The sequence below is a fragment of the Denticeps clupeoides genome, chromosome 2, assembly GCF_900700375.1.
Source record: "Denticeps clupeoides chromosome 2, fDenClu1.1, whole genome shotgun sequence".
Lineage (NCBI taxonomy): Eukaryota > Metazoa > Chordata > Actinopteri > Clupeiformes > Denticipitidae > Denticeps > Denticeps clupeoides.
Window position 1 is genome coordinate 22,897,629 of NC_041708.1, and position 24,213 is coordinate 22,921,841.

Genomic DNA, 24,213 nt, shown 5'->3' on the forward strand with positions numbered 1-24,213 from the left:
GCCGGTTCAATCACTTCACTATTTTTTTTTTTTTTTCATTTGCATTCATTACATTTACATGTATGGACTTTTTATGTTAAAATATTAATATCAAAATTAAGCTACACAATGAATCAGTGTAGTATCAAAGCCCCACGTATGATTTCTTAATGTATTTAATATGGCAGCTATTACAGCAACGATGTGGTAAAGGTCAACTTTCACCTTGAAACTTGACTGATGACTTAGTGTTAAAACGTACGTCTGGCTTCGGGCACCACCGTGTGGCCGAGTGGTGAACTGACTGTGCCAGAGGCTCGGCTCTTAAAAACCGAATCTTTCCGATCGCGCCCGAGTGTTCCCGAAGTGTCCGGTGCGGTTTTTCCACCCTCCCTTTGTCCCATTAACCAGCACTGCTGGGCGTTCCCTTTAAATCCAGAGCTACCGGAACGCCACCCCAGACCATTTCATAAACCAGCCCTGTTTTCTGTAGGCGGAAGTAAATCTGGTGCCGTGTTGACGTTGAACATCGACACCAGGCTCAAGTCCGCATCCAGGCGCTTTCTCTGGCGGAAGAGTCAGAAATCGCTCCGGTTCGGATCGGATCCGTTCTTTTTCCTCCCGGCACGAGAGTCTGACATCTTTCTACATATATATATATATAAAAAATAGTTTTCCTTGTTTTTTTTTTTTTGCTCCGTTTCACACGTCACCATTGGCGGACGGTCCCTTAAACGCGCCGACCCGAACGACTTCTTTCCGGCGGCGGGTAAATATTGAAGCTCCGCGCGTCGTCGGCTGACCGGGCGAGGGTCGGACGTGCGGGGTTGTGTGTTTTTTTTGCCCGTGACGTGCGTATTTGTGCATGTTTTTTGGGGTCGCAGGTGCGCGCTCGGAATACGTCATCATTTCCCGTCCACTGAAACAGTTGTCGGTGTGTATTGTTATCGGTATTATTTTGTGTGTGTGTGTGTGTGTGTGTTTTGTAACGCAGGACCTCCTGGCCTACTGGCAGCCCACCATGCACATCAGGGGTCTTAACCTGCTGACATGGGTGCACATTTGTGCGCAGCAGTATTAATAACAGTAGCTGTGGCTTTGTTCACTCTGTGAAAGTTTGTGAACGTGCACATGTCACTGACTGAGCTTCTTTTTTCATGCTTTCTGTCCACAGTTCTCCTCCCGTCCGAGCATTTTCCAGGGGAGAGACTGAGGAAGGGAGAGGGGGAGAGACACAGACTGGACGTCTATCTTTCTCTCTCTCTCTCTTTCTCCGGTCCCACCCTCGTCAACAAGCGGGCCCGCTGGACTCGGCCATGACGTCACCCTCCTCGTCGCTACCCTCCCCTTCGCCCTGCCCGCCGCCCCCTCCCTCGCTCCCCTCCTCCCCGACGTCCCCGGCTCCGTCCAGCCTCCCTCTGGCCCCCTTTCTGCCTCCCAGGGGGGAGGAGATGGTCCTGGCTCTGGGCCGTAAGAAGCAGAGGCTGCTGATCTGCCTGTCCATCCTGCCCAACCTCTTCCTGGCCTTCCTGCTCTCCTCAGACCCCCTGCTCACCCTGTCCTCACCCCACCGCTGCCGGGTTGTGGGACCCTCGTCAGGTGGCCGGGTTCCCAACGTCACGCTGTCTTGGGAGAAGGGCGACCAGGACGGCGAGAGAGGGGGCCACGCCCCGTGCAAACAGTACCAGTTTGCCAACCACACCCAGCCTTCAGACGAATGTGTAGCTGGGTGGGACTACAACGTCACGGAAGGCCTGCAGAAAAACATCGTCACCGAGGTATGGGAGCTTGTCATTCGCCTTCTAAAAAGAGCAGCACACATCACACTGGAGGAGAGCTTTACATGTCAGAGATCGTACTTATCAGCGTGAAGGCATCTGGTAAAACAGGAAATGCTCACAGCACATAATGCCAGGGTTGTCACGGAGACAGGCCGGTGTCCTGACTTTTGCTGTACTCGCAGAGGAGGTGTAAGCAGCCGCCCTCGGCAGCAGAATGACAGCAGACCCCGTACCTTCGCGACCGTGTAACAAAGGCTGTACGATATGAGTGGAACCTCGAATCTCAGTACACATAATTTAAGGCTCCTTCCTCCTAACCAGAGTTATTATAACTCACGTTATATCATGTTTTGGTGCTGTCTACCAGAATTACGTTTTTTTTTGCCTAAAACGCCAAAGTTCACAATAATAAGTAATTTCATATCCCGAATAATGTCATGTATGCATCAAAATACAGTGCATAAATTCATAGTATTAGCGTCATACCTTTTTATGTGTGTGAAGTGATTGTGATCGTGAAACACCGCAGCACAGCACACAGTGACGCACAATGAAATGTGCCCTCTGCATTTAATCCATCGCCCAGGGAGCAGTGTGTGGGGACGGTACCTTGATCAAGGGGACCTCAATGGCACCTGGGCATTTCAGGATTTGAACCCATGACTTGATTATGGGCCTGCTTCCTTTCCTGCTAGGCCACCACTGATACTATAACATTGTACACTAACAAACCATCCCAAAATATGTTTTGGGTGCTGTTATGTGTCTGCACTCTATATTGTTGTAAAATATGGTCATAATCAGTGTTGTATTTATCAGCGGACCAAAATGAGACGAGATGCAAAATGAGACATAATGCTGGTAGTGTAACCATAACGAAATATATCATGTAATATTGATATACATGACGAATAAAAACGAGACTAAATGTGTTTAAAAACTATACTAAAAATGTCTCTTCATTTTCATTGACGAAAACAATATGAGACTTTATGTCCTCTCATTTAATAGCATTATTATTATTATTATGCAGTATTTATGTTTCCTGTTTCTCCTGTTCGGTCATAAAAATTATGTCATTTCCTCAGTCCTGATTTGCGCCGTAATTTAGATTTCAGAATATGTGGGTCAGCAGATGTCTGGGAGAAAATGACAAAGCGATCATTGAACACACTTTCTGTACAAGTCGAGAAAAAAAAATCGAACGTGTGGAATAAACATGTAATAAATCAGAGCGTCTTTTTCTCCAGTTATTCCACGTATGGTACAAATGATCTTGAGAACGGTGAGGAAACAACCCAGAACTACACTGGGGGAACTGGTCAATGACCTGAAGAGAGCTGGGACCACAGTAACAAAGATCACTATTAGTAACACAAATCCACTGTGTTGCATGGGGGTAGAAACATCATGCTTTGGGGACAAAGGTCCCCTGCCATGAAATGATTTTGCTTTTATGTCGGTTTTGTTGGTGCCCTTATACTGTATCTGACGTCTCTTTCCAAAATTCCTTTTGCTTCTGTGTCTGTAGTTTTAAATGCTAATGAGGAGGAGAGAGGCAGGAAGAGGAGGAGCGGCCTATAAAAGTTGAGCGGGCATTCGCGGACGTAATCAAAGCCATTCAGGAACCACAATGTTTGGTGCAGACAGGATGTCGCATGAACATTTTTCAAGAATAAAAAAAATTCCCCTTGTGATGACATAAGGGGGAAAATACCAGACCGTCTGAGCTGCCGCTCTCTGAATGGCGAAGCAGTCTTTACACTTATCGGCATTTCCAGCCCCTGCAGGACCATAGACAGGAACCACAATCCAATAACTGAGGACAACCGACCGGTAGTGAAGAGAAGTGAAGTGCTGAGGTCATGTTCTGCCTTCCGCTGCAGGATCCATATTAACCCTTGGCGCCGCGGATCGTGTTGTGGGCAGTCCTTGACACTCTGGGCCATTTGTCTGGAGCCGTGTGGAAAGACAAGCGTGGCTGGCTGGGAGTGTAGTTTACCTCAAAACAATTGCAGTCTGTCGTTCAGTGTTCTAAATGCAACTTATTAGTAGTGATATACAACAATACTATAGATAATACAACAACTCGTAGGCAACAGCTCGTCTTAGAACACACTCATCTATGAACCAGAAGACCACTGTGTTCACACCCCACTTACTACCACTGTGTCCCTGAGCAATACTGTCTCCAGGGGGACCGTCCCTGTCACTACTGACTGTAATTCTGGATAAGGGCGTCTGATCAATGCGGTAAATGTAAATATATATGGATTAAATGAAACTTCTTTAATTGAGTTGCATAATAAATGTTTTAGTCAAATTAGAACAACCTTTTGGAATGTTCGTGTCTGTGTGCGTTGTGTTCCGGGGCCGGTCTGGTGACTTTCACAACTGGCAGTGCAGGTCGGGCCGTCATGCAGCTCGTATCCCAACATTTCAGTTTGCGAACCGGAATCCAGACCCGAGGGAATGGTTGAGCGACTATATGTGGCACGTATCATTTATGCCGCCTTGGGCAGCGCTTCAAATGAAACCAAATCACTTTTATTGACATATCACGTGACACCAATGCACAGGTATGGTGCATGTGAGTGAAATTCGTGTAAAAGCTTCAGTGGTGTGACAAAAAAAACTATATACATGTATGTTGATAAATAAATAAATTATATTTGCATGGTAGACACAATTTACAATAAACCAATATACAGAAATATACATAAACTATTTTAATTGAACTAACTGTATTGTGCAAATTGAGGTTAGTGGTCAGAATTCTTTAAAGTGAAGTGATTGTAATTGTGATACACAGCACACGGTGACACGGTGAAATGTGTCATCTGCATTTAAACATCACCCTTGGTGAGCAGTGGGTAGCTGTGACAGGTGCCCGGGGAGCAGTGTGTGGGGACGGTGCTTTGCTCAGTGGCACCTCAGTGGCTCCTTGCTGCTTTGGGATTCGAATCGGAAACCATCTGATTACGGGGCCGCTTCCTACCACTGCCCTGCCCACACTGCCCATAACAGTCTGATGGTCTGGTGGAAGAAACTGTCCTGCAGTCTGCTGCTCAACCTTTTCAGTTTCCGGAGAAAGATGAGATGCTCACTGTGGTTTTCTGTGTGGACTTTGTAAAATCAGATGGGGTATTATTCCATGTTTCCTAATGATTTTGCCCTTTTACCCCATTTCCTCCCTTCATCCTTCTCTCCCGCAGTGGGACCTGGTGTGTGACCAGTACTGGCTGGTTCCTGTGGAGGAAGTGTGCTTCATACTGGGTGTTTTGACCGGATGCCTCAGTCTGGGATACGCTGCTGACCGGTGAGCCGCCTCGTTGGTGTAAACCCCTTTAAAGCCGCGGGACGATGAGTAACCGATCTGTTTCCTCGCCCAGGCTGGGGAGATTAAAGACCCTTCTGGCCTCTCTGACCCTGACAGTGGTGTTCGGTGTGCTGGTGTGTGTCTCTCCTTCTCCTGCCGTCTTCATTGTCATGCGTTTCTGCCTGGCAGCAGCGAGTGCAGGCGTATGCCTCACGCTGTATGTGACACGTGAGTAGGTCTCAGGTCTCTCCTTATGAAATTGCTGCTATAATGATGTCTTTCCATTAAAGGTCCCATGACATGAAAATTTTTTTTATATCGGTCTTGTTGGTCCCCTAATACTGTATTTGAAGTCTCATTTTGAAATTGTGAAATTGCAGAATTACAGCCACTTTGATCAAGTCCCACAATGAGATTTCCTAGAATGCACTGTTTCGGTGTCTGTACCTTTAAATGCTAATGAGGAGGAGAGCGGCCGATAGAAGTTGAGCCAACATTCGTGGAAATGACGTCATCAACACCACTCACTCGCATTAATGTAAAATAATCTCACAAAGTGACAATTTCATGATAGGTGACCGTTAATAAATTGCCTATCTAATCCTGTCACTTTCCGTTGCTTGTGGCAGAAAGTTATGAAAAATTTAAATTTGCTGAGCATGCGCCAACAAATCAATTCCTTTTATGCAATTTTCCTGAACATGAACACGTTGGACAACCATTCGGGTTTGTTGCAGGTTAAGCAGTGAAATGTTCATGTCATGGGAGCTTTAAATTGAACGTGTTTGAATGATAGGTCTGGAACTCTGTGACCCTTCACTGCGACTCCTGGTCACCATAGCGGCAGGACTGACGACGGTGGCAGGGGAGCTGCTGTTGCTCGGCGTCGCTCTAGGATGCCAGTCCTGGAGGGCCCTGTTAGGGATCGGCGCTGCACCTCTCTCGCTCTTCCTGTGCTATGGGTGAGTGAGGTGGGGAGGGGGAGGAGGGTCGCTAATGCGACAGAGAGCATTGATTTGCAAGTGTGCCACTTTCTTCCAGCACTATTGATCCAAATTCCCCAAGCACTGTCTAGACATTAGCACCAGTCAGGATGCATTGGCACTTGTGTCTACTGCATCCTAACAAGATTGGGATATCAGACTGTATAATACAGTCAAATAAATACTGAAAAATGCAAAAAAATATATATTGATGCCACAAATGTATTCAGAATACTTTTAGAATACAGACAATTATGTGCTGTATTATTGTGTGTGTATTTGTCTACCATATACATATAGTACCATATACAATATATAATACACTATTACACATATATAAGTGTGTATGTGCGCGTGTGTGGGTATGTATGCGTGTGTGTGTGTGTATACATATATATATATATATATATACACACACACACACACACACACACACATATATATAGTTTAGGAGCCATTTTTGCTATTATATTTAGGATTTATTATTGACTGTCATCCAAAGTTACAAATGCACTTGAATAACTAAATAGATAGTACATAGTACATCCAGTAGTATTTTTAAATAATTACGTCATCTCAGAAACTCCCAGCAAAATACTTGAGGGAGCCAATAATAATAATCAAACTAAAAACACAGGCATATTTTCTAAAAAATGAAATTTTATTTTTACAGCTGATACATTGTTGTTGTTTTTTTTATTAATGATCATTTCATCCTTTGCATGTTCTTTCAGTATTCCTGGTGTCTTCCCTGAGTCTCCTCGCTGGCTCCTGCTTTCAGAAAGGTCTAGTGACACAAACTCTTTCAGTGACCGACGGGACAGAGAGAGGGATGATGAAACGTTTACAGGTTTGCAACCCAGTTCTAGTCATTTGTAACCCATTCCCAGAGGCACGATTGTAACCCCAACTTCCACAGTGGCGCTGAATAAGGCACGTTCAGTGGAGCTCTCTGCAAGATGACATGCGCTTTCATATCATCTGAATGCTTTAAAAAGAAGAAAAAAGTGAAAAGGCATGTAAATAAAATGTAATACAACCAACCAGAACTAACTGGCTCAACACAACAGAATTGCTGGTTAGTGGTAGAATGTTGAAAGCTTGAGGGACGGTTGACCTCCTGTAACGGTATTTTACTTGTGCTGTTGGGGCTTTTACAGAGTTGGAGTCGGAATCGCCGTCCTCAAGCCGTCCGTCTCTGACATTTCACGAACTCTTACACAGCAGGAACATATGGAAGAACATTTGTGTTTTGGGCTTCACCTCGTAAGTCTCCTGTTGGCCTTGTTATAAGCTTCTTTTAAAAAAATACAGAATTTGGTGATTCCGGGATCTGGCTAGGATTCATGGATGCTGTCATTGTCAGCATCAGAGTTTTGGGAATTAACAATGTTTGCCGTCTTCTTCTCCTGATGAGGTTTATATCACACGGAATCAGCCACTGCTACAGCTCAGTCAAAGGCAAACCCACAAGTTTTTACTGGACCTACCTGATCTCGGCATCCGCGGGGGGAGCGGCGTGGATGCTGCTTTGGGCCACGGTGGACCGGTGTGGCCGACGCGGAATCCTGCTCCTCACCATGACCATGACAGGATTAGCCTCACTCATTTTGCTGGGATTAATAAACTGTAAGTGTTCAATAAATTCGAAATGCCATGATAGATAGAATAAACACCAACATCGGCAGAGAAAAATGCACTTTATTGTTGCTACATACAAGACATTCACTTGGACAACTAGTTGATACCATGATTAAAAGCAAATTATAGATTTCAGGCTTTAGCAAGGTTGTCTATATCCTCGATACTTCACATACAAAACCTTACAAACCTAACCGAAGTTGTGTAGACTCTTAACAACTGCCCAGGTTTTCTGATGTATTGACAATTGACAGGAACTCTGCTTACACTATGATTATGTATTTACAGTTATTGTGAAAAAGAGCCATAATGTCAATAATTTTATTATTGCTTAACACAGCAAAAATATGAAAATCAACTTTTAAGACTATTATTGTCATGTACAGATTACCAGTAAAAATTACCTCACCTTAACAACTAAAAAAACCCACCGAAATTAACAAAATGTAAATCATTGTCTATCCATCATAGTGCCTCTCTGGTACATTTTTAGATTGCTTCGGATCTTTTTTAAGCAAGCGTGAAGATGCCCTCAGCGGGGGTCAGTCCCAGAGTTATCGTTGTCCATCTCTCCTGGTGCACAATGTCCTTACTTAGCTGCATAGATTACAAATGCATGGATGTGTCTGAATCAACGAGTTAAGTTTACTGAGGTTGAGATTTTGGTCCCTGAGACTGACATTCACAAGAAAGTACCAAGAGTCTCTCTCTCTCTCTCTCTCTCTCTCTCTCTCTCTCTCTCTCTCTCTCTCTCTCAATAATAAATAAATAAATAAATGTTGGATTTATTTATTTTTTTATGGCTAATCAAAAACTGTTACATAGGTAATGCTTGCAAGAAGGCATATTATAATCTCCACAGCATTATCAACGCTCAGCAAAACTGACTTTTCTACATGTCTGTGGTGTACTTCCCTATTGACCTTTTATTAAAAGTATTATTCTGTTGTAAATATTGGTCATTATTATTGTTATTATTACTATAATCTAAACAAATTTGATGACTTTTTAGACTTTGAAGAGCTTCATCACGTATAAATAGCTGTTTCTGTCTTTTTCTCTTAGATCTCAGTGATTCGGCGGTCACCGTATTTTCAGTGCTGGGGCTCTTTTCCTCCCAGGCTGCCGCCTCCCTCTGCATCCTCTTCACGGCAGAGGTCATGCCCACCATCATCAGGTGACACTTTTTGATGCTACAAGAAGACACAAGAATAGGCGGAGGGTTTGGTGAGGTGGTGTTGTGGGTGGGTGCTGTGATCGCTGTCCTCTCTTTCAGGGGTTCTGGAGTTGGAGCGGTGATGGCGCTGGGCTGGGTGGGCTGCCTCAGCTCGCCGCTGATGAACCTGGATAATCACTACGGTTATTTCCTTCACCACGTGGTCTACTCCTCCCTGGCCCTCCTCGCCGTCCTCTCCATCCTGCTGCTGCCCGAGAGCAAACGGAAGCCCCTGCCCCAGACGCTGGCCGATGGGGAGCAGTACCGGCGCCCCCCGCTGGGACGGAGGAGAAGAGACAACGTGCCCCTGCTCTCCACGCCCAACCCGGACACTTAGCCCGGACACTTCTGCGTACACACACTCATTCACCTCAGTCATCAGCCAGCCTCTCACTCATGCATGTACGAGGGAAGGAGTCGGACACTTTTCCCAGCGGGAATATCGCAGTCATTCCTAACACACGAGTGGAGCTTCTGCACGTCGCCCCCATCTGGATGAGTGAAGGTGCAGAAGGTGGGTGGCGTCTTTCACCACCTGCGGAGTCAGGGAGCCCAGAACACATCTTTTTCAGGGACCATGGGTCCTCCACAGACACAAGGGCTGAAAACTACGTTGTAAATACAAACGATGCCACCGCCATGGTTTTCATCCGGCGGCAGGGATCAGGGGTTTCCAGCCATCGAGATTATGGGACTTTGTAGCAGAAGTGGCTATCTCGTTGCCAAATCTAGACTTTTATCATATTTAATTAATGAAGTTGGATGTTGAAAGATATATAAACTTTTGTGCTCCAAACCTGCTTTGGTACAAAAAGAACTATATAAGTGTGTGTGTGTGTGTGTGTGTGTGTGTGTGTGTGTGTGTGTGTATATATATATATATATATATATATATTACTCCACACATTAGTTCTGAATCCAAACAAGTTCTGGAAATCTAACAGATGAGATTCTGCGTGGAACCAGCAATATGCAGAGCACCTAACCACCATTCAGTAGGAAAATATGTACAGTGATGCTTCATTTTTAGGAAGAGGAATTTCATCGCGTTCCTCTGCCTTGGCGTTCCACCCCAACACATTTTCATTTCTTTACAATCCACTAAACAAATAAAAATTTGTTGTTAAATAATAGTTTTAGAAAATGACCTGAGATAACAGTAATATAACACTATAATGACAATTGCCTAATGTTAGTCCTATTATGTAATAACAATGCTGAAATTCTTATTTAAACAGGAAATAAAATATGGTCAAAATTGAATCATGGTTGTGTGGATAATTTTTGTCTTTATTTCAGTCACAAGTATGGAGTCATACGAATTTTTGTAGTTAATTTAATTTTTTTGTTACTAACATATATAAAGACATATATAAAATATATTACTCCGGTTTCTGATTATTTTGGTGTCATTGTTATGGTGAGCATCGATGTGTCAGATTATGTTTTGTCTCCCAGGGAACCTGTGGGGCCTAACCTGTGTCCCTTTATTTGCACAGTGACACAGCACCACCTGAAGGCTGCTACCTACTCTAATTTTTTTCATGGCTGTTGGGATGTTCATCGCTTATCCAGATGTTCTTAAGTAAAGCTGTTCTGCAGATGTTGGTCATGTGACTTCAGGATTCCTCCCGGCCAATCAGCATTGAAATACTGTGCAATATCTGAATATTGTACAATATCATTATTCTCACGGTCCAAAATCCACCACACTACACATTTAACATTGCTGTGAATAATGTGCAATAATGTCTAATCCACACACACTGTATATAAAACCTTACTCATTTATTTTTCCCATATGTCAATTTGTAATTACTGACACCTTATTGTATTTGGTATTTTTGTATTGTATTCTTCTACTATTTTCTACATACATGATTGCACTGAAGGAGTTGCTTTTAATGTCATTGTAAATGCGCATAGTGACAATAAAAAAAGGCATTCCGTTATAATCCAAGAGAAAAGTGAGCTCCACGTCCCCTCGCGGTGATCTGAGACTGAGGCCAACAGGAGTCTTTGGTTTCCTTCATGAAATGTTAATGTTCTGGTGACACCACACTCACCCCACTCTTTAGGATTTGTTTCATCACACATTGTTGTTCCTCCGGTGTTGACACTACTTATTCCCAGTAATCAGCGCCTGCCCGGGGGTTAAGGGTGCAGGACACTGCAGCTACAGTGCCGCGGCATTTCTCATTCTATCACAATCGTAATTTGAAGAAAACGAACGCTGAATTGTTTATTACTGAAAACTTTTTTTCTTTTTAATTTATTAAACATATTTAATCTGTGTCTCTGTGTTTATTTGACATGTTTATTAAAAAAGAAAACCTTGAGGCATTGTGAGACTTAAAAATTCTTTATTGTTTATAAAACCTTGCCAACATCAGCCACCTCATATGACCGTCTGCCCCTTAGGCCAACAAATACTGTCATTTACACGGTAAGGTCACCCAAACATAGATTTAATCTCCACGGTAAGACAATACTGTCCCCCAGCCAGGTGGCCCACTGGTCTTGTGACAACAGACACGCCTATTGTGGTCCTTGTGTTCCAAAAACAAACATGTAGAGTGGGTGTGTGTGTTTATGGTTATGGTTATAAAAATGGAGGGTGATAAGCTCATCAGTGCCACCTGCGCTTCTCACTCAGCCCACAAAATTCGCCGGGGTCACGTCTGTCCGCAAGGACAACGGTGAGGAAACAATGCAGAGGGTGTCACAGCTGCTGACTGACCTTCATCCACCTCCGGTCCAAAATGATGGCCAGCCGTGGCTGTCGGTGCATCTGCCTTCATCTATACACACACAGACACACACACACACACACACACACACACAGAAAAAAAAAATCACTACATTTCCAACGACCTCCTCCTCTCCACACCCTTGTTGCGTTTCTGAGACCCCTAGACTTAGGAACGTGACAATACTCAAATGAGGATTTTATTAACATCCACCTTGACAGGAATTGGCCGTGGATTGTTCTGGACTCTAAGCGGTGTATTCTTAGCTCATGCTCATCCGCAGACATGTCGGCACGCGACTCAGCCAACGTGTTTATTTGACGAAACTCGGGGCCTTTGACCCCTTTAAACGTTGGACCCCTCTAACGTTTTATTACAGATTGAGCTGGTGGTTCTGTGTAGGCATGTGTGATATTTGTCTGTTGCCCTCCTGTAAACTCTACAGCACGTCAAATAAAGTGTTTCTGAATGACAGATGGACGAATGAAGTAATCAGCATCAATTGTTTGTGTCAATCTTCTTATTCATAACTGTACATTACAGCATAATGAGTGTTACTCTCATGTTATTAAGATTGATTATAGGGAAAATAACTAAATTCTGCTTCTTTTTGGACCTTCTCGCTACATATGGCCTTTTCTCCGCTGTGGAGAAGCACACCGGCTCACAATACATGGAGTCATATCCACAATTATTCCCGGCCCAGCATTCCCTTCCACCCAGCCACGGGACAATGCCAGCTTGGCTTTATCTACCCATATTTAGAGGGCCGCTGACGTTATAAAAGAGCGGGTGGGATGGCACTGCGGCTCAAGCTGGACCGATTCTGAATTGGAATCATTCGACACTAGAAAACCGCATTCAGGTAATTAACTGAGGATTTAATATTTCCTACTGATTGTTAAGTGAGCCAAAGGTCACCATGATTCATCAGTATTAGTTCTTTTTTTAATCTAGTCTAAAATCAGCAGAACTTCACTGGACTGTTGATCAGTAAAGAACAGTAAGTCTCTTCTTAAAGGATCCATCTTTCCACTTAATCATTTGTTTTCATGAATAAATTACTAACCAATTTTAGTTGTGATACTGTAGGTAGGGATTGTCAGTATTTCAGAGGTAATGAAAGAAGTTCCTTCCTAAGGTAAAGGATGGGGGACGAGCTAATGAGGGAGTTTGGGGCGGCAGCCCCGTACCTGAGGAAGTCGGACAAGGAGCGCCTGGAGGCGCAGACCCGTCCGTTCGACATGAAGAGGGAATGTTTCGTGCCGGACCCTGATGAAGAGTACGTCAAAGGCACAGTCGTGAGTCGTGACGGGGACAAAGCTACCTGTGACACAGAGAGGGGAAAGGTAAGGACGTAACCATGGATACTAGAGCCGACCCGGGCTACTTTATTAAACGTCTGTGTCTTCCAACAGACTGTCGTTGTGAAAGAGGCAGACGTCCACCCCCAGAACCCGCCCAAGTTCGATAAAATCGAGGACATGGCGATGTTCACCTTCCTGCACGAGCCCGCCGTGCTGTTTAACCTCAAAGAGCGTTACGCAGCCTGGATGATCTACGTGAGTTGGCCGCAGGGGGGCGTTCCCATCAATCAACTTCAAAGCCGCGACTGACGACAAATACGGATGAATTTGTGATTCGTCCTCCACAGACCTACTCAGGGCTGTTCTGCGTCACCGTCAACCCCTACAAGTGGCTGCCGGTGTACAACCAGGAGGTCGTCGTTGCCTACAGAGGGAAGAAGAGGACTGAAGCTCCGCCCCACATCTTCTCCATCTCTGACAACGCCTACCAGTACATGCTGGCAGGTACTGATAAGCACACTGTGCAATCTGAGTTCTTGACAGATTTGTTACAGAAGACTGCATTCCTTTCATTTTTAGCCAGCGAGTTCCAAATATAATCTTATATTTGCACCTAATAATCACTGTGTTCCTTTTTTGGGCAATTTTTACACTAAAGGCATATTTTTCATATTTGAGGCTTAAAAGCAGAAGTTGCTGTTCACACTCTTTGATATCTAAGCCCCCTTAAGACAGGGATGGAAAGAGTTCCTGTGTTGGACATTGAAATTACCTTCATGTTAACAAACAGCTCATGAAGCTGATTATGATGATGAAAATAGCGTGCAGATCAGCCATGGAGGTAAAGAGAGTGGTGACTCTGAACTGATCATTTCTTCTCTTCACACAACAAATATGTAATAGATTCTTCAACATTACCTCCATCACCATCCCCGTAGCCTCCATGGAGTAGGCAATGTGACTGGTGGTGTACACATTCCCACATTAACCCTCTGTTATCTTTTTTCAGACAGAGAGAATCAGTCCATACTCATCACGTACGTTTCGTTCATTTCATTAATAATGGTTTCATTCAATTATGTGTTTTTCAAAAGGAAAGAAAAAAACCCACTGCTTTTTATCTTTGTTAAGTGGAGAATCTGGTGCTGGGAAGACTGTGAACACCAAGAGAGTCATTCAGTACTTTGCCAGCATCGCTGCAGGAGGTATAAAGAGAGACCCCAACGACAAAAAGGTGCCCTAAATGTGGCTGAAGTCGCACTGCAGCTGAAGTGACTCTTTTCATTTGACTCAGGCCCTGCATGTAAATTAAATTTATTTATTTCCAGGGTACCCTGGAGGATCAAATCATCCAGTGTAACCCCGCTCTGGAGGCCTTCGGAAACGCCAAGACCATCAGAAACGACAACTCTTCCCGATTCGTGAGCACCGCAGTTTGAGTCCAATCACACATGAACTTTGCAAAGAGACAAAATGATGATGTTTCTGTGTAAATGTTTGAATATTACAGGGCAAATTTATCAGAATTCACTTCGCCGCAAACGGCAAGCTGGCATCTGCGGACATCGAGACCTGTGAGCATTCGTTTTATTGCACTCGCTAAATCTTCACGTGCTTCGTGCAATTATTCACATCATTGTTCCCCTTTTGCAGACCTTCTGGAGAAGTCTCGAGTGACTTTCCAGCTCAAGGCTGAGAGAGATTACCACATCTTCTACCAGATCCTGTCTCAGAGGAAGCCCGAGCTGCTGGGTGGGTGTTGTTCACGGACGGAGTCAGGTCTTGGAAACAGCCAGATGAAATTTTATTCATTTATTCTATTGTGACAGAGATGCTACTCATCACGGCCAACCCATACGACTACGCCTTCATCTCCCAAGGCGAGACGACGGTGGCCTCGATTAACGATGGCGACGAACTGATGGCCACCGATGTAAGCCACTGTCTGGTCACATTTCTGTGTCAGTTCTTGTTCTTCTTGTTGGTCAAATGTTACACATTTTTGTTCTTATTCATACTTCAGGAAGCTTTTGACGTGCTGGGTTTCACCCAAGAGGAGAAGAACAGCATTTACAAGCTGGTCGGTGCCATTATGCATTATGGCAACATGAGGTTCAAGCAGAAGCAGAGAGAGGAGCAGGCAGAGGCTGACGGCACTGAGGGTTTGTCAAGCTAAAAAAAAAAAAAATGCAATCACACATATTACACTACTGTTCAAAAATCACTTAGAAATGTCCCTTCTTATGGAAGGGAAACAGGTTTTTGGTTCTTTAAAAAGAAAATTATTTTCATAATTTTTTTCAATTCAAACCCATTTCCTGTTAGTGATGCTATAGCCAGTATAATCATGCCGTTTCTGTATGTGTTGTTTAGTGCGGACAGTTCTTCTCACACGTTTGCATAATTACTTGTACATTTCAGATGCAGACAAATCTGCTTATCTGATGGGCCTGAACTCTGCTGACCTCATCAAGGCTTTGTGCCACCCAAGGGTCAAAGTAGGAAATGAGTGGGTCACCAAGGGACAAAATGTCCAGCAGGTGAGTTCCAGAAATTCTCATATACGATAAAGAAGTGAATTATGTGAATTCACACTGTTTTCGCTCTGTCAGGTGTACTACGCAACTGGTGCCCTTTCTAAGTCTGTGTATGAGAAGATGTTCCTCTGGATGGTGGTGAGAATCAACCAGTCTCTGGATACCAGGCAGCCCCGCCAGTACTTCATTGGTGTGCTGGACATTGCAGGCTTTGAGATTTTTGATGTGAGTTTTGAATGCTTACTATTCACATCTACAGTTGGGCTCTATTTGGTTTTTCAGAACAAGCCACATCTGTTTCTTTCAGTTCAACACCTTTGAGCAACTGTGCATCAACTTCACAAACGAGAAGCTGCAGCAGTTCTTCAACCACCACATGTTTGTGCTGGAGCAAGAGGAGTACAAGAAAGAGGGCATTGAGTGGACATTCATTGACTTTGGCATGGACTTACAGGCTTGCATTGACCTCATTGAGAAGGTGGGAATTAACACTTAATTTAGTTACACTTGCTTAGGTCAAAAGGTTTTTAAAGTTTTCTTCTGTTCCTTTGCAGCCCATGGGCATCATGTCCATCCTTGAAGAGGAGTGCATGTTCCCCAAGGCCAGCGATTCAACATTTAAGGCCAAGCTTTATGACAACCATCTGGGCAAGTCCAACAACTTCCAGAAGCCCAGGATTGTGAAAGGGAAACCAGAGGCTCATTTCTCCCTGGTCCACTACGCTGGCACTGTTGACTACAATATTATCAACTGGCTGGTGAAGAACAAGGACCCTCTCAATGAGACAGTAGTTGGACTGTACCAGAAGTCTACAATGAAACTTCTTGCCACCCTTTTTGCAAACTATGCTGGTGCTGATTCTGGTATGCAAACATAGTAGAATAAAATGGCTTTATTGGCAATGTTGCATGAGTCAAAGCTAAGAATCTGAAGATTACCAATGTGTGTTTCCAGCAATGCAGGAGTCCAGCAGTGGAGGAAAGACAAAGGAAAAGAAGAAGAAAGGCTCTTCTTTCCAGACTGTTTCTGCCCTCCACAGGGTAAACAATGTTTTGGAATATGCTATTGCATCTCAAAAAGACTCGCAAAAACATAACTAAACTTTCAACCCATCAGACCTTGTCTTAATAACTTCTAATAATTTGTTATATTCTAATATTAATAAGCTTCCAATGGTCAGCAAATGACAGAAAGAGGAAGCTCGCAGATAAATTTACATTTACAGCATTTATCAGACGCCCTTATCCAGAGCGACTTACTATAAGTAGTTACAGGGACAGTCCCCCCCTCAGGGTTAAGTGTCTTATGGTAGTAAGTGGGGTTTGAACCTGGGTCTTCTGGTTCACAGGTGAGTGTGTTACCCACTAGGCTACTACCACCCTACAAGATACAAGACCCTCATCTGAAGAAGTGACTGGAAACTGAAAAAAAATTCACGGTGCATGTATTGAACACAGCATTTATGAAGATATAACCATTTTAAATTCAATTACAGAAATTACCGTGTGTGTGTGTGTGTGTGTGTGTGTGTGTGTGTGTGTGTGTGTGTGTATAAATGTACTACTACTATGCAAAAGATTAATTCAAGGCCATGCTGGTCAGATCAGTGGTAAACATACATATCAATCATTACTGATAAATACAATTTATCTTATTAGTCCAAATGTTTCCTTCATCTCAACAAGTGGTGCCATCATACATTCATCTAGAAAAAGAAGCAAATGTGATATTTTGTAACAATTGATTTAATTATTCTAAAAAATTATTTCTTCTCATATGTTGTACAGAAAACAAGTTTATGTTTTTAATTTCACAGGAGAATCTGAACAAGCTGATGACCAACCTGAGGTCCACTCACCCCCACTTTGTGCGCTGCATCATCCCCAATGAGACCAAGACTCCTGGGGCCATGGAGAATCCCCTAGTCATGCACCAGCTCCGTTGTAATGGTGTGCTGGAGGGCATCAGGATATGCAGAAAGGGCTTCCCCAACAGGATCCTGTATGGAGACTTCAAACAGAGGTACATGATGATTCAGTGCACTAGAAAGCCTACCTAACAAAGTAAAGAAAAAATGCATTTGTGGATTTAAAGATGATTTGCTTACATTAGGTACCGTATCCTGAACCCTGCTGCTATCCCTGAGGGACAATTCATTGACAGCAAAAAAAGTGCAGAAAAACTGTTGGGCTCTCTGGACATTGACCATAACCAGTATAGGTTTGGTCACACAAAGGTAAAAAAAATATGGTTAAAAATGAGTTATCATAGTTTATATATGTTAATAAATATATATATTTTATATTTCAGGTTTTCTTTAAAGCTGGTCTCCTGGGAACCCTTGAGGAGATGAGAGACGACCGTCTTGCTCTCATCATCACTCGACTCCAAGCTAGATCTCGAGGTCTTCTGGCTAGACTGGAGTTCCAGAAGCTTGTTGAACGCAGGTTAGAACCCTGTAGGTGTCCAATGTTGCAAGAGTTATTTACTTATTTGGTCATTGCACTGATCATCATTCATGTTAAACAACAGGGACGCCCTGCTGGTGATTCAGTGGAATGTCCGTGCTTTCATGAGTGTCAAGAATTGGCCCTGGATGAAGCTCTACTTCAAGATCAAGCCACTGCTGAGATCAGCTGAGGCTGAGAAGGAGATGGCCAATATGAAGGAAGAATTCCTGAAGCTGAAGGAGGCCTACGCCAAATCTGAGGCCCGTAGAAAGGAGCTGGAGGAAAAAATGGTCACACTTCTCCAAGAGAAGAATGACCTGCAGCTTGCAGTTCAGACAGTGAGTGTTAAGATCCTCTTTTATGATATCAGTCTTCCAGTCTTTGGAAATTTTGACAATGGTTTTAAACGCCTGTATATCTTGAATTGATGTAGGAACAAGACAATTTGTGTGATGCTGAGGAGAGATGTGAAGGTCTGATCAAGAACAAGATCCAGCTTGAGGCCAAAGCCAAAGAGTTGACCGAAAGGCTGGAGGATGAGGAGGAGATGAATGCAGAGCTGACTGCTAAGAAGAGGAAGCTGGAGGACGAGTGCTCTGAGCTCAAGAAGGATATTGATGACCTTGAGCTCACTCTGGCTAAAGTGGAAAAGGAGAAACATGCCACTGAGAACAAGGTGAGTTCTGATGATCATTAACTGTGATCAATTAATCATTTATAAAGGTAACATACTGACCTTTCTACTCAATTCAGGTGAAAAACCTGACTGAGGAGATGGCAGCTCTTGATGAAATCATTGCCAAATTAACCAAGGAGAAGAAAGCTCTACAGGAGGCTCACCAGCAAACACTGGACGATCTTCAGAGTGAAGAGGACAAAGTCAACACTCTGACCAAAGCCAAAGCTAAACTGGAGCAGCAAGTCGATGATGTAACTCACTGATAAACTTCAGAATGTCAAAGATTATCTTGAAGTTCATGTAAAATATGAACATTTATAATGATTATAATTGCTATGATGTTCTAGTTAGAGGGATCCCTGGAACAGGAAAAGAAGGTACGCATGGACCTTGAGAGGGCCAAGAGAAAGCTAGAGGGTGACCTGAAGTTAACCCAGGAAAATGTCATGGATTTGGAAAATGACAAGCAACAGCTGGAAGAAAGGCTGAAAAAGTAAGGTTCCACATTCCAGAGGAACAATGCAGACACAAAAACATTCCTCTTCTCAACTAAACTCTTCCTTTAACAGGAAGGACTTTGAAATGAGTCAACTTAACAGCAAGATCGAAGATGAACAAGCACTTGCGGGTCAGCTTCAGAAGAAACTGAAGGAGCTTCAGGTAATACATGGTCTAAGAATGACTTAATACACACCAGTCTGTTTTCATGGTAAATTCTATTTATTGCTGATATTTTCTTTTTAATTTTGTAGGCCCGTATTGAGGAGCTGGAAGAAGAGCTGGAGGCTGAGAGAGCTGCCCGTGCTAAAGTTGAGAAACAGCGGGCGGACCTGGCCAGAGAGCTGGAGGAGATCAGCGAGAGGCTGGAGGAAGCTGGTGGAGCCACCGCTGCTCAGATTGAGATGAACAAGAAGAGGGAGGCTGAGTTCCAGAAGCTGCGCAGGGACCTTGAAGAGGCCACCCTGCAGCATGAAGCCACCGCCGCCACACTGAGGAAGAAGCATGCAGACAGTGTCGCTGACCTGGGGGAGCAGATCGACAACCTCCAGAGAGTCAAGCAGAAGCTGGAGAAGGAGAAGAGCGAGCTTAGGCTGGAGCTGGACGATGTGGTCTCCAACATGGAGCACATCGTCAAGTCCAAGGTAAACACGTTGAATGAAATCTGATTTACATCAAAGCATTACTGTTTTTTTCTTTTCTTCAGGCAAATCTGGAGAAACTGTCCAGAACCCTGGAAGATCAGATGAATGAATACAAAACTAAATATGAGGAAGGGACCCGCAGCATTAATGATTTAACCATGCAGAAAGCTAAGCTGCAAACTGAAAATGGTATTCAAAACAGATGAACAATTTACATATAATTTGGTCTTTGAATTTATATCTAATCATACATAATCTCTCATCTAAAGGTGAGCTCTCCAGGCAACTTGAAGAGAAGGATTCTCTGGTCTCTCAACTTACTAGAGGGAAACAGTCCTACACACAGCAGATTGAAGACCTAAAGCGGCAACTGGAAGAAGAAGTCAAGGTTCTTCTTAAATCTACATGATTTATACATCATCCACACTCCAGTCTGTTGTTTTACAACTATGGAATAAACCAACTTGGTAGGCCAAGAACGCCCTGGCCCATGCAGTGCAGTCTGCTCGCCACGATTCTGAGCTGCTTAGAGAGCAGTATGAGGAGGAGCAGGAAGCCAAGGCAGAACTTCAGCGCAGCCTGTCCAAGGCCAACTCTGAGGTGGCTCAGTGGAGAACCAAGTACGAGACTGATGCCATCCAGAGGACGGAGGAGCTGGAGGATGCAAAGTAAGCACATTTATAACTAAGGAACAAGATGAAAGATCTTCACATCCTACTACATCCTATTTAACTTTTTATGCTTTTCTCATTCAGGAAAAAGCTGGCTCAACGTCTACAAGATGCAGAAGAAGCTGTGGAAGCTGTAAATGCTAAATGTTCCTCCCTGGAGAAGACTAAGCACAGACTCCAGAATGAGATTGAAGATCTCATGGTGGATGTGGAGAGATCCAATGCTGCTGCTGCTGCTCTGGACAAGAAGCAAAGAAACTTTGACAAGGTATTTTCAATTTAAGATCAAGACCAATATAACTAATATTCTATTGAACATTATAAATATAATTTATGAGTATTTTGTCTTGGAACACATCAGATTTTGGCTGAATGGAAGCAGAAATATGAGGAATGTCAGAGTGAGCTGGAAAGCTCCCAGAAAGAGGCCAGATCTCTGAGTACAGAGCTCTTCAAATTGAAGAACTCTTATGAAGAGTCTCTGGATCATCTGGAGACCATGAAGAGGGAGAACAAGAACCTCCAAGGTACAATGCTACATAAGTATAATTTTGTAATTAAAAATACAGCCAAACTGGAAAATGCTAAGTATTACATTTTATCTAGAGGAAATTTCTGACCTTACTGAACAACTTGGTGAGAGTGGAAAGAGCATCCATGAGCTAGAAAAAATTCGTAAGCAGCTAGAGCAGGAGAAGGCTGAGATCCAGTCTGCTCTGGAGGAAGCTGAGGTGAGTTTCTAACAACAAATTTGTTGCCAGTTTGACAACATGAAGGTTGAATTACTGTATAAATGTTCAACATAAGGCCTCCCTGGAGCACGAAGAAGGCAAGATCTTAAGGGCTCAGCTGGAGTTTAACCAGGTGAAGGCTGACATTGAGCGTAAGTTGGTTGAGAAAGATGAAGAGATGGAGCAGGCCAAGAGGAACCAGCAGAGGGTAGTGGATACCCTGCAGAGCTCCCTGGAGTCTGAGACTCGCAGCAGGAATGAGGCTCTGAGGCTGAAGAAAAAGATGGAAGGAGATCTCAATGAGATGGAGATCCAGCTCAGCCAGGCAAACAGGCAGGCAGCAGAGGCCCAGAAGCAGCTCAAAGGTCTCCATGGACATCTCAAAGTATGAAGGACCTTCTGGAAACACAAATTTAATGTAAAGATGGACCAATAACACAGAAACATTTATTTTCCAGGATGCTCAGCTGCAGCTGGACGATTCTCTACGTGCAAATGATGACCTCAAAGAGAACATCGCCATCGTGGAGAGACGCAACAATCTGCTCCAGGCTGAACTGGATGAGCTGAGATCCCTGGTGGAGCAGACAGAGAGAGGTCGCAAGCTGGCTGAGCAGGAGCTCCTGGATGTCAGTGAGAGGGTTCAGCTGCTGCACTCTCAGGTAAAATATATTAAAGGTCACTCACCGAAGAGTCCAATTTTTATTCACCAACTGTTTCAAATACATTGTGCTAAATCATTATTTTTATACAGAATACCAGCCTACTGAACCAGAAGAAGAAGTTGGAGGGCGACACATCCCAGCTTCAGACCGAGGTTGAGGAAGCTGTGCAGGAGTGCAGGAACGCTGAGGAAAAGGCCAAGAAGGCCATCACTGATGCAGCCATGATGGCAGAGGAGCTGAAGAAGGAACAGGACACCAGTGCCCATCTGGAGCGCATGAAGAAGAACATGGAGCAGACCATCAAGGACCTGCAGCACCGTCTGGATGAAGCTGAGCAAATTGCCATGAAAGGTGGCAAGAAGCAGGTCCAGAAGCTGGAGGCCAGGGTGTGTTTTGTTATGTCTTAGTTATTATAACACAATTTTCTTGATTTATATAAAATATATATTTATAAGAAGGTCCTGGTTGAAATTTTTCAGGTGAGAGAGCTAGAAAGTGAGGTGGAAATGGAACAGAGGAAGTCCAGTGATTCAGTCAAAGGAATCCGCAAATATGAGCGACGCATCAAGGAGCTCACCTACCAGGTGTTTTTTTTTTTTTTTTAATCATGTTTTCATAATTAGTTTTTAACTCCTCGATTTGGCATTGTATATGGTAGTTAAATACAAGGTTGAAACATTCAAAATGTTCGTAGACTGAGGAGGATCGCAAGAACATGGCCCGTCTTCAGGACCTGGTGGACAAACTGCAGCTGAAGGTGAAGTCCTACAAGAGGACTGCCGAGGAGGCTGTGAGTATAGTAGTTTATAATAATAAGTCTCTCTTATTATTCCTTCATGCAAATTGTGCCTCATGGAAATCTTTAATTTTTCACGTGGCCTTTTCATACCGAAAAGGAGGAACAGGCCAACACCAACCTCACCAAGTTCCGCAAGATGCAGCATGAGCTGGACGAGGCTGAAGAGCGAGCCGACATCGCAGAGTCTCAGGTCAACAAGATTAGGGCAAAGAGTCGTGACATTGGTTCAAAGGTGAGTTTGGACACACCCACTTTGGCAGTTATGGAGACTAAGACATTTTGAGGAATCCTATGAACCATATTTAGTATTTCTTGTGTCAGGAGAAAGTGAAGTGTATTTGATGAATCTGTTTTTTCAGAGTCGCCTCTTTTTACCTTCATGGCTGCTCTGTTCACTACTGTCATCATCAAAAGCTGCTTGATGATGCTCATTAACATGAGTACCCATTGTCTACCATCCCGTCCCCATGGTCTAACTTAAGATGGAGGAGAGAGTCACCAAGAGTGTGAAATGTTGCCATCACAGCAAAAGCTCCTTGATTTGGAGTGACTCCAAATTTTACACCTTGTTTGCATTTTTTTGTTTATTACATAACCTCACGTGTGTTACTGTGTCTTCAGTTTTGTTCTATGCTGTAAAAAAATGCAAGATCCATTAGTGGGTCCAAACTTTTGACTGGTAGTGCATATGCAGCAATATATCAAAAGGTGAGAACCAGTGGGGTGATGCTTGATGTTTCGGGTCCTTTTGAGATATTTATTAAAGAAAGTCTTTCAAGATAATTATCAATATGCATAATTGATTGATATTTTAAAAAAATCTGATTCAAAATGATGAGTATCAGTAAGAAAATTTGAGGATTTGATCTCATCCTCTAGCTATTATATAATTATATTTATATATTATACATTAAATTGAAGGGCATCAATGTTACAAAACTTTACAAGAAGGTAACATACAAACAATAATACATATATTGATATTTCACAATATATTTTTTAACACAACAACTCAATTAAGGGTCTTTCTTTTTCTATATTTACTTTGTAAAACCAAACTGAAGACTCAAAATTATAAAATAATAGACATGAGGTTATGTAGTAAGCAAAGCAACTTGTTTCATATTTTAGAATGCTCTAAGCAGGGAACTTTTGCTGTGATGACAGCATTCCACATTTTCCCAACCACCTTAAGTTAAACTTTATGAAATGTGGATTACCAGCCAATGACCATATATATACTGTATATCGAACAGATCTTACCTTTCTTCCTCTTTTCACTGCTTCACTTTCAGAAAGGGCATGACGAAGAGTGATCCAGATCTTTCTGACAACTTGACTGATGTGTCCTGGAGCTTTTCTGGCTCACAAACCTGTAACTCATTGGAATAAAGAATAATTGCATGTGAAACCTGGAATCTCATTTGGTTTACGCATTCATTCATGTTGCTGGAAGATGAAAATGACAAATGTGGATCAATGAAGTGATACTAAAATACATACACAAAGAATTCCATAACGCACTCAAGGAGGTTTATAATAGACATGCACTTTTCTCGAAC

The 24,213-nt window shown here is 43.3% G+C and overlaps 2 protein-coding genes and 1 long non-coding RNA gene across 10 annotated transcripts in view; 2 read left to right on the plus strand and 1 right to left on the minus strand.

Annotated features, from left to right (window-relative positions):
• Nucleotides 1-456: 456 nt before the first annotated feature.
• On the plus strand, nucleotides 457-10,182 carry slc22a17 (solute carrier family 22 member 17). Of its 4 annotated transcripts, XM_028958949.1 has the most exons (11): nucleotides 457-748; nucleotides 864-913; nucleotides 1,154-1,757; nucleotides 4,976-5,079; nucleotides 5,153-5,307; nucleotides 5,876-6,041; nucleotides 6,797-6,912; nucleotides 7,223-7,328; nucleotides 7,480-7,691; nucleotides 8,769-8,880; nucleotides 8,980-10,182. In XM_028958949.1, exons 3-11 carry the CDS (start codon nucleotides 1,296-1,298, stop codon nucleotides 9,254-9,256), a joined length of 1,710 nt encoding a protein of 569 aa, XP_028814782.1. In that variant the 5' UTR covers nucleotides 457-748; nucleotides 864-913; nucleotides 1,154-1,295; the 3' UTR covers nucleotides 9,257-10,182. The 4 variants fall into 4 exon arrangements, with proteins under 4 accessions (XP_028814782.1, XP_028814773.1, XP_028814791.1 ...); XM_028958940.1 differs by having other exon boundaries at nucleotides 457-913; XM_028958958.1 differs by lacking the exon at nucleotides 864-913.
• A 1,083-nt stretch (nucleotides 10,183-11,265) lies between these two features.
• The window catches only part of LOC114767315 (uncharacterized), a 28,782-nt gene continuing 15,834 nt past the window's right edge, over nucleotides 11,266-24,213 (minus strand). Inside the window, exons 6-9 of one of the 4 annotated variants that reach the window (XR_003742925.1) lie at nucleotides 23,915-24,024; nucleotides 17,373-17,524; nucleotides 12,863-17,219; nucleotides 11,266-11,720 (exon numbers count right to left, since the gene is read on the minus strand). This is a non-coding gene — a long non-coding RNA (uncharacterized LOC114767315). Of the gene's footprint in view, nucleotides 11,721-12,862; nucleotides 17,525-23,914; nucleotides 24,031-24,213 lie in introns of all 4 variants that reach the window. The other 3 variants (XR_003742924.1, XR_003742922.1, XR_003742926.1) reach the window with 3 other exon arrangements.
• On the plus strand, nucleotides 12,461-24,074 carry LOC114767283 (myosin-7-like). 2 transcript variants are annotated; one of them, XM_028958911.1, is made up of 39 exons: nucleotides 12,461-12,534; nucleotides 12,627-12,672; nucleotides 12,811-13,018; nucleotides 13,088-13,231; nucleotides 13,324-13,480; nucleotides 13,986-14,013; nucleotides 14,108-14,210; nucleotides 14,305-14,397; nucleotides 14,487-14,550; nucleotides 14,630-14,728; nucleotides 14,806-14,909; nucleotides 15,000-15,138; nucleotides 15,398-15,516; nucleotides 15,589-15,738; nucleotides 15,821-15,991; nucleotides 16,068-16,377; nucleotides 16,469-16,554; nucleotides 17,331-17,536; nucleotides 17,627-17,750; nucleotides 17,825-17,961; nucleotides 18,047-18,302; nucleotides 18,398-18,640; nucleotides 18,718-18,894; nucleotides 18,991-19,136; nucleotides 19,213-19,303; nucleotides 19,396-19,785; nucleotides 19,848-19,974; nucleotides 20,055-20,173; nucleotides 20,257-20,453; nucleotides 20,541-20,724; nucleotides 20,818-20,983; nucleotides 21,063-21,187; nucleotides 21,264-21,572; nucleotides 21,646-21,849; nucleotides 21,942-22,238; nucleotides 22,332-22,436; nucleotides 22,547-22,642; nucleotides 22,749-22,883; nucleotides 23,947-24,074. In XM_028958911.1, exons 3-39 carry the CDS (start codon nucleotides 12,818-12,820, stop codon nucleotides 23,965-23,967), a joined length of 5,823 nt encoding a protein of 1,940 aa, XP_028814744.1. In that variant the 5' UTR covers nucleotides 12,461-12,534; nucleotides 12,627-12,672; nucleotides 12,811-12,817; the 3' UTR covers nucleotides 23,968-24,074. The 2 variants fall into 2 exon arrangements, with proteins under 2 accessions (XP_028814744.1, XP_028814754.1); XM_028958921.1 differs by lacking the exon at nucleotides 12,627-12,672 and having other exon boundaries at nucleotides 12,484-12,534.

What these genes read in the sequence shown, in the direction of transcription:
- slc22a17 (XM_028958934.1), top strand. Translation starts at nt 1,137, where the DNA reads ATGCTTTCTGTCCACAGTTCTCCTCCCGTCCGAGCATTTTCCAGGGGA. An exon ending in GGATGATGAAACGTTTACAG is followed by an intron (nt 6,913 to 7,222) that starts GTTTGCAACCCA and finishes GGGCTTTTACAG; the next exon opens with AGTTGGAGTCGGAATCGCCG. An exon ending in TTTGCTGGGATTAATAAACT is followed by an intron (nt 7,692 to 8,768) that starts GTAAGTGTTCAA and finishes TTTTTCTCTTAG; the next exon opens with ATCTCAGTGATTCGGCGGTC.
- LOC114767283 (XM_028958911.1), top strand. Translation starts at nt 12,818, where the DNA reads ATGGGGGACGAGCTAATGAGGGAGTTTGGGGCGGCAGCCCCGTACCTG. An exon ending in CAGGCTTTGAGATTTTTGAT is followed by an intron (nt 15,739 to 15,820) that starts GTGAGTTTTGAA and finishes TGTTTCTTTCAG; the next exon opens with TTCAACACCTTTGAGCAACT. An exon ending in TGGAGCAGCAAGTCGATGAT is followed by an intron (nt 18,895 to 18,990) that starts GTAACTCACTGA and finishes ATGATGTTCTAG; the next exon opens with TTAGAGGGATCCCTGGAACA.